The sequence below is a fragment of the Xiphophorus maculatus genome, chromosome 9, assembly GCF_002775205.1.
Source record: "Xiphophorus maculatus strain JP 163 A chromosome 9, X_maculatus-5.0-male, whole genome shotgun sequence".
Classification (NCBI taxonomy): domain Eukaryota; kingdom Metazoa; phylum Chordata; class Actinopteri; order Cyprinodontiformes; family Poeciliidae; genus Xiphophorus; species Xiphophorus maculatus.
Window position 1 is genome coordinate 8,992,411 of NC_036451.1, and position 9,622 is coordinate 9,002,032.

At 35.3% G+C, this 9,622-nt stretch overlaps 1 protein-coding gene across 1 annotated transcript; it reads left to right on the top strand.

Moving 5' to 3' along the window:
• Nucleotides 1-2,835: 2,835 nt before the first annotated feature.
• Nucleotides 2,836-9,516, top strand: LOC102226568 (TBC1 domain family member 7). The gene is made up of 8 exons (XM_005802303.3): nucleotides 2,836-3,093; nucleotides 4,242-4,361; nucleotides 5,298-5,378; nucleotides 6,536-6,726; nucleotides 7,874-8,011; nucleotides 8,402-8,547; nucleotides 8,932-9,061; nucleotides 9,161-9,516. Exons 2-8 carry the CDS (start codon nucleotides 4,250-4,252, stop codon nucleotides 9,245-9,247), a joined length of 885 nt encoding a protein of 294 aa, XP_005802360.1. The 5' UTR covers nucleotides 2,836-3,093; nucleotides 4,242-4,249; the 3' UTR covers nucleotides 9,248-9,516.
• Nucleotides 9,517-9,622: the final 106 nt, after the last annotated feature.

Below are 9,622 nucleotides of genomic sequence, written 5' to 3' on the forward strand. Positions count from 1 at the left end.
GTGCATGGTTCTTCTTAAACAATAACTCAACACATTGAAGACGTGTATTCTCTTATTTTGTGTGTAATGTACTACTTGTTCCTCAGTTTTGCTGGCACATTCAAAACTTTTTATTAAAGTAAAAAATTTAAACCCAAGCAAATAACCTTAAGCTAATATTAGAAAAAGAATGTTGCGCTTTAGAAAGAGATAACTTTGGCTGTGAATAATTATTAAAACTGCTTATGGTAACTAATAATAAAACTGGCAATTAAATAAAAAAATACTTAGTCCAAGCACCATTTCTAATTATGGAGAAAAAAGTTTAAATATATAGTCAAAGGGTTTAGTCTCAGTTATTATTTATCACTCTTGCCTGATAAGGCCTATGCTTTAAAATAAGAATAGATGAAGGCATAAGTCTAGAACTGATGTTATCTGTGCAGCAGGATGCCACACATGGATATGAACTAAATATAGACAACTTCCGTCAATTATACAAGTGTTTATTAAAAAATTATTTCAACTTCACAGTTAAAACATTTTATTCAACCAACTCACTAAGCAAGTAACACACACAACTAAAACTACTGAGAAAAACAAAAGGATTAAGCTAAAACTACTTGAGGGAAAAAATAGAACCAACAAATTGATGTCATAGTTCTGTATGGCTTGTGAATATAGAGAATCCAGATTTATTTCATGAGGAAATTGGAGTGTGTTAATTAGTTTGAACTAATTTAGATTTTGTTTACAACTAAATCTGTTGTTTATTCTTCATACAGCAACAGGAGAAATGTGAGAAATGCTTAAAGACCACGAATTGTATTGAAAAGTTTTTTCAGGTCAATAAGCTCTAAACTAATTTCACAATTATTTTAGATGAATTGCTAAACTTGTTATGTATTCCAAACACCATTTCACAATGCAAAAATAAAACATATTTCCAAGGAAGGAATGTCTTGATTAATTCTGACTGAAATAGGAATCAATCTTTCTTAAAGATGAATTCTTAATCTATTCATCAATTTCTGCATTGAGTATGTTGAATCAATAGTCATACCAGCTTTAAGTCTGTTTCAGTCCGTCATAGTTGAATGTGCAAAATATTCTCTCTTCAGCTTTGAAGAGTGTGATGCAGTACACAGTCTTTGAAGCTATGAGAAGTACCGGTACACTTCCTTTGCCATGTGATCTGGAACAATAAAAGTCACTTGTTCCTGTGGACAGGAAGAAAGTTTAAACAAATATGAACAAATATAACCTATATTTGTTCAGCGATGGGTACCTGGACAGGTAGGTGAACCTGGGCAATAATAAATAATACATTTTACATTTCAAAACATGACATCAGAATTTTCTTCTGAAGCTCCTCCTCCTCCTGTTACTAGAAACTGAGTTAACACAGAGTACATGTTGAATCGATGCTCATACCACCTTTAAAAGTCTCTTTCAGTTCTTCATGGCTGGATGTCCAACAAGAACAAAAAACAAACAACCCATTGTGTGACAAAGCAAACGTGACTGAACTAGAACAATTTCATATTGCATCCAAATTAATAACCATCTTGCAATGTTAGTTAGCTTTATTGGAAATGTTTTGCTGAGTGGCCTAAATGTGGTTTTATTTTGTATTATTTAATTTTGTTACATTTGTGTATAGCATATGACATTTCGTGTCAGCCTGATTAATTGCAACTATATACAGTATGTAGTATGTACATATTGTGGCACAGGCATTTGTAAATTAGCTGTGAAGACATTACAAGTTATGAAACATCATCCAAGATATTCATTAAAAGTTATAATTAGTTCTACTCTATTTGACCTGCTATAAAGTTAGTTATGATAATTGTGTTTTTTCCAAGCACGTTTTATGTATGCCTGGGTTGCAAGAAATGGGGTACATCCTGGAGAAGCCACCATTGCGTCACTAGTCCATTTCAAATCATAAATTTAAATAAACAGCAAAATACAGTAGTATGCCATTCTGCCAACTTTAACTCACAATGCACTCAGATCTAAACTTGATTTCATTTATGAACAGTAGTATAATCATAGTCCACTCACTGCATGCATGGTGTGTTCAAAATGTGTACTTGCTTGCTCCTGCATAGAGCGAAGTAAAGCTGCATGCATACCTGGTTGAAGTAGTTGCACCCCCTCACCATGCTGTTAAATTATCCAGCCTAGATGTTATTAGATAACTTTACTGGGCCACTTACCTGAAGATATCGTCTGTGTCCTACTATTTTTTACATTTCAGAAACTCTTGGGCATACTCAAATAGAGTAGAACATAATCAAATTAGCCCTTTTTTGTTTGAAAGGAAGAAGGTAGAAAAAAGTTATTGAACTGTGCACAAATTGTTCTTTATATAAAATAGGAACATCTATAAAAATAATTATCTGGCTAGTGACAGTAGTTACTGTACTAATTGTAACCAGGTAAAATTATCTTGGAACACACGAAAGCCTACACGAAGTTGCTAGATATTTTCTAACCCAGATTTTGAATATCCGACGCAAATTAAACGCATCATGTCTAACCGAGACCTGCCTCTTCAATTTCGTCACAGACCTTCTAAATAAGAGCTATTTGTGAGATAAAAAAAAGTTAAAAGCTAAATTTAGGTCGCATTCTGGATAAAATGTATGATATATATATATATATATATATATTACGTGTCTTTTAATGTAAAATAGAAATAAAACTATATTGATTAAATATAAATAATTCACTTAAGGATTTTATTTTGATAGTAGTACCCGGAAGTTGTATTCTATACGTCAGTGGCTTGTGCTAATTTTTAGTTTAGCATCTGGTACAACAACGTTCAGTTGGAAGGTGGCGGTAATGCACCTGTAAGTTGTTTGCCAACCGCCATAAAACAAGAAGAAGAAGAAGAAGAAGAAGAAGAAGAAGAAGAACAACAACAACAACGTTCAGTTGAATCTAATTCAGTAGCCTAACAGATAAAGAGTAAAAACAAGCCATTTAATATTTCGAGCTTTAAAGTGACTTGTTCAAGTTTTCGGTTCCCACAACCAGAGACAACGAATGGAGGATAACTGAGGATAACAACAAACTGGAGACGCTGCGAAGTACACAAAGGTGAGACGATTATGTTATCATGTCAGTAGTTTTACATATCTCGTTGCCCTTGCACATCAAGAGATTCATAAATCTTTCCCACATTATCTTATTGGCAATATTTCCGTAAGTTTCAGATCTGGTGAGTTTACTGGCCACAGGTTCAACGTTTTCTGTTGGAAAAACCACATATTATCATCAAATATTGTTTGATTGTTTCTTTTGAAAGTCCACTAATTTTGTTTTTAATTGTGCATATAGATACACCCACTTGGAAATTAGTCCCAGCGTTGAGCAAACTCTGCACTGCAACACTATTTTGCCTTCCTCAGTATTATACAGTGTTTGTGCTTTCTGGACCCTTCTTGACATCCCAAAGTCTTCTTTACTCCAACTAAGCCTCCCACCTTGACGTACTATATGATGGAGAACACTGTTATTTCAGCTGAAATATTCATAGCAGCAGTTTCCTTTCTCTGCAGACGTTCTGATGCATAGTTGATTCTGCACGCTTGTGTCTTTGGGGAGAACTACAGCTAACGAAAGAGGATTTCTACATTATCTGTCTTATTTATTTATTAGTTGGATAGTTATTTGATAAAATGATTTCAAGACAGACTCTGTGCTGATATGACTATACAGACGCACCAATCATAAAAGAGAAACAATGTGGTCCAGGTTTCTTTGCAATAAAAGCCAACTGAAAATTAAAGAATTACAAGATTGTACCCATTTACTCATTAAATCAAATGTCACTGATCTTTATTTGAATTTTAGTAAATTCCTAATAGGGCATTAAAGTATGTGTTTGTAAACCAAGAGAGGTAGGACTTATTTATTTTTATGTAATGAAACAATAGGGGGGAAATAACGTTTTTAGTAATGAGCTGATAAAATATTAGAGTCAAGGAAATATTGGCAGATTCTGATCCCTTGCTGATTCATTTTGAGATCTCTGTGTAATTATAACGAAAGGAAGTTTGATAACTATTTTATGTAATAGCAAAAATATAACAGAAGTGATTTCAGTTTTTACTCTAATGATGCTCTTTCCAATGAACCACTCATACGTATTGTTACTCTGCACAATAGTTTAAAAACCGTGAATTGTCATCACTGTAAATTTACAGAACTACTAAAAATGCCTGCTCTTGGATCTGATTGTACAGGTTACATCATGGCTGATGACCCTCAGAGGAACTTTCGTTCTGCGTATTATGAAAAAGTGGGTTTCAGAGGAGTGGAGGAGAAAAAATCACTGGAAATACTTCTCAAGGACAATCCACTGGGTAGGCAACACTTTTAAAACAAAAACATATCAGAAACGCACATGCTAGATGGTTTTTTTTTTGGAACATTACTTCCTTACACAGCACTGAAAATTATGGAATTAGTTTTGTATTTTCCCAAGAGTGGCTAAGCTAGATGGGTATGAAAAAAATAAAAGGTTTTGCAGTTTTACTTCTTCTCCAATTAAACTAAAGGGAGAAAGAAATATGAATTAAAGAAAAACTTCACAACAGATTATGCAACTCATAAATATTTTGGTTTTAACCAGATTGGAAATAAGTGATTAAAATTCCTTTTTAGATTTCGTGAAATTAATGTTTTGCTGGTTGTAAACTGTGATTTGAAGGATCTGTATTTAATCTAGGCTAATCCTGCTCTGTTTCCAAGTGTTAAAGATTTTAAATGGTCTATGTTTGTCCAAATAACAAAAAAGTGAAATAGCCCTTTACAACTTTTTCTGATTTGCGAGCAGATTCAGCAGCATCTTGTATACATATATCCATAATGTCCTAAAAACTGATGGAAATATAAAACTAGAGAACTGAGTATTGAACAGTATGAACATTTGGCATATGGAAAAGAAGCTGTGGTATACTGTTGGAGTAAATATTAAATTTTATTAGTAGATTTTTATTGTGTTGACCTAAAATATATGTGATACGTTTAACTTATGCTGCATCTTCTTGAGACAGTGTTACTTTTAAAGCAATGCTTTGTTGAGGGAAAATCATATTTATTGACAGGTGAACAACAGTTACAGCGTCACTTAAACCTTATTATTGCTTAAATGAGTGGGTAAAACTGATGAAAAGTTTTTTTTTATTATGGAGTTTGTCTGTAGCACAACTGAAAACAATATACAATAATGATATACGTTGTATTGGTCAGAGATTATTAACTAAGCAAAACAACTGAATAATTTTACTGTCCTGCAGATCTAGAAAAACTGAGCACCTTCAGTCAGAGGTTCCCTCTCCCATCCATGTATAGAATTCATGTTTGGAAGGTGCTGCTGGGTAAGAAACCACACACGCATGCATACCCCCACACGCACACACACACCCACACACACACGCACACACACACACACACACACACACACACACACACACGCGCACACACACACACACACACACACACATTCACCAAAATATCTGCTTGTGCTTTTTTCAGACTAATACTCGATTTAAAAATTGAAGAAAATAAACAGAAAACATTTAAAACACACAACAATCAATTGTGAAATTTGAATTTGAATGACTAGATTGTTGACATGTTTGGCTGCAGTCTGCAGCAAGTTTTTCCCTACTGGTTAATTCTACATCATTCTACATGGTAGCTCTCAATGTCATCATCCTACTGTTAAAGCCGTGTGACATAGTACATTACTTGGCTTTATGTTATTTACTAAATATTCTAGTCAATTTTATGTCAGAATAATTTAACCACTTACCAACACTTATTTTTTTATGAAATCAGTCATGGGAAAAGTATTTAAGAAGAAAGTAGTTGCCGGATGCTTCTGTTACCGCACATCTGTGTAGGAAAGGATAAAGTCCGTTTCCAAACCATCTAATGTCAATCAGTTCTTCAGGGAAAGTTCACTTACAAGTGTAAACATTTACAACCTCTACTAATATGCCCAGGAATAGACTTTCCATCAAACTTATCTCAAAGTCAGGCCTTGCAATATTATGAAAATGACAAAAAACTCAAAGTGGAGGTGTTTGACCAGAATGAAGAGCATCAATTGCGAAGCATGGTGGTGGAGGAATGATGATGATGGTGACTCTGTCATGGAGTTGACGATGGTGTCTTCTGTAGAAACAGGACAGTGATTACAATGGTCCAGTCCAGGTTTCATCCTGATGGATAGTGCTGTGTGCTACATTAAGAAAGCTGTGCAGATGTTAGCAAACCTTAATGAACTGACGTGTTCCAAACGTCCTCCATAATGACGTGAGAGACCGATAAAGCCAGTCGCAAAACACCGAATATGAGCTATTGCTGCTTAAAATCATTCTACAAGCTGTCAAATCATGGGGTGCACTTACTTTTTCTCATAGCTACAATTTGGTTTAATTGTCTTCTTGAAGTGTAGTTGTGTAGAAAGGTTATAAACTGACAACATCTCACCTTCCATCTCAGTCTCTGATTGTCACTATTCCTGCAGGTATCCTCCCTCCACACAGTGACTCTCACTCTTTGGTTGGAGGCTACAGGAAGGAGCAGTACCAGGACATTGTGGAAGCTTTGGAGGTGATGAGATACATCAACTCATCTACGCCTTCCACCCACATCTACCTACGGATGTTCCAGCTGGAAAGCCAGGTGCTCCCGCGATGCTCCGAGACCTTACCGCCGGTGAGATGTAACATACTGTGGATCAGTGCTGAACTGAAACTGCATAAACTCTTATCTTCGGGAAATTAGTCCTTGAATCATGGCTCAGTTGTGGTCAAGATTTTACATAATTAAAGCTGAGGTCCATCGCACTTAGAATTTGAGGCTTTTTTTATTAGCAACATACTGAGTTATAGCCACCAGATATTTCAAAGATTTGTTTGTGAAAGCCATGAAGACATAATTAACCAACTAAATGAAAAGCATTGGTGCCTCTAATTGCAGAAGCAAACCTCACATTCTTGGATTTGTCATGGGAATGAGGTTTGATATCACCCAGCTTGTCACTCCTGATTTTATAGCAGCAGACCAAAATGTGTTTGAAACAGCAAACCTGTGTCTCATAGGTAAAGTGTACATATCAATCCCAGAACAAAAGCAACCAGACCTTGCGAAGAAGCTGATTGAAGCTAGTGAGAGATCATCCAGTTTACCAAGTTCTGTTCCAACATGGGTTGAAAAACTACTGTAGGAGGAAGAAAGAACCACTCCAAAACCAACATAAAATGCCATATTATAGTTTGCAAATGTATTCAGGTGAATCAAACAATTAAAATGTTTGATTCTGTGGTCTGATGTCAATAAATTGCACTGAAAAAAATAGACATGCTTACAAACCTGAGAACAACGACCCTCCATGTTGTGAGGATGTTTTACTCCAGGAATGACTGGTGCATTTTACAAAATAGATGGCATCGTGAGGTGAAAACATGTAAATTATGTGAAGATGAAGCTTGGTTTCAAATGGGCTTTGCAAATGGAGCCTAAGAATATCAACAAATCTATGAGAAAGTGTCTTTAGGACAATAAATTAAACCATTAAAAAAAGCCTTCTTATCTCAGTGTCAGAAAATTTGTGGAAAAAGCTGAAAGGCAAATACTAAAGAAATGTCTGAAAAGTCCAGAATTTGTAAAATTCTCTTAATAATTTCTCACATTATTTTGTCATTAAGCAGATAGAAATAATCTTGGTAATACTAAAGGATGTAAAATGGGAAAAATTTTGTCTGACTTAATAGTAAATTCACACTACTTTACTACACAATTGGAGACTACTGCACCTACGCATCTAAGGTTCCTTTTGTTAAATATTGTGTTTCATTTCCAGAATGATGAGAATGAAGACTTCCTGGCGATCAGCAGAGCCATGGAGGAGATTGTTGATGATTCTATTGACTGCTATTGGCTGATCAAGTGTTTCATAAATCAATTTCACATTAAGTTTGGAGACTCGCTTCCTCACCTCGTAAGTGTTACTTGTGGCTCCGAGAAAAACTAACATGTTTTCAAGCTGAATTAAAATTTTGAGTTTGTTTTTAAAACATGAAATAGGTCATTTTACTGCTGGATCCACCTGATTAATTTTTGATGCGATAAATGCATAAAAGCTCAGCAAAGTAACCCTTCCTTACCTTTTTTATTCTTTATTTGTAAATTACAAGATGTACGATGTAGGAGTTTTCCACTGGGGATTTTGGCTACGTCGCCCATTCAGTAGAAAATTGTCTAAGAAGTATTAACTGCTCTTGAATCGACACTATTCATTTCGTATAAATGAGGCCATAAAATTAAGTTCTGCAATAGTTTGCATCAGTGCTAAGTTTTCTTCTTCTTTTTTGGGTTTGCTTTGTTGTAGCCAAAGAGTCTGGAGCATTATCTGAGTCAGGAGGAACCTCGGCTGCTGAACCACCTTAGGAGCATCGGGGCGCTCCCTCAGTTGCCGTACAGCCTGTGGTTCAAGCGCTGCTTCGCTGGCTGCCTGCCTGAATCCAGCCTGCAGAGGTCAGTTTGCAGCCATCACCCTAATCCTACCAAACCGGGACAATACAACAAACTATGCAGTTTTTTGACAAAAAACAAAGTGGTCTTGCTGCAAACTAAGAAACAACAGCAAATGCAGTTGTTTGGGATTCACTTATACTCATTTATCAATACAATTATTTATTTTTTGATAAATTTAAGTAAAACACTGAATATTGAATTCATAATTATTAAATGATTAAAATTGTGAATTTAATCATTAATTTCTTTTTTTTTTTTTACTTATTAGAAAAGGTTTCATTTTTGTTTACTGGATCACTTGAAGATACCTAGAATAATTCCCTGTGGCTCATACTATCCTGTAACTATTTCTAAGACCTTTAAGTGTTTATTTTTCTTTTACAGGGTTTGGGACAAAGTGATCAGTGGCTCCTGTAAGATCTTGGTTTTTGTCGCCCTGGAGATACTGCTCAGCTATAAGATCATTTTAACGGGCAACACCCGGCCAGAGGGCGTGGTTAAGTTCCTATGTAATGTAAGAAAAAAGATATATAGCCTATAAATATTTTCTGAATCTTTCTATATAAATAAACTTAACTTGCCTCAGTTTAAGATCTTAACCTGTCTCTTCCAGATACCTCAGGAAAACACAGATGCTATTGTCACTAAAGCCATCGATTTGTGGCAGAAATACTGCGGCAACCCGAACCACGCTGTGTAGCCATGCGGACTCAGTACTGCAGCAGAAATCCTGCCTCCTTCTGCCAGGGGACCACAGCATTCTGTCTGATGGGATAATTTCTGCCGATCCTAACCCAAAACTCATCAGGAACCTCTTTTGATGAATATTCAAGAACATTTTTCTGGATGTCATCTTCCAACTGAGAACACGACAAACTGTAATGGGATGGACAATGAAGTTGGGATGAAGCCTGAAGAACTACCAATTATGGATGTGGATTTCTTTCTAATTAAAATCACAAACATAAATTGTTTTTATAAGTTTCTTTTTTGTTTGAGAAATGCCATACATCATTGAATACTCACAATAAATTAATATCAACATGCAGTTCTCAGTTTACAAAAAGAACATTTG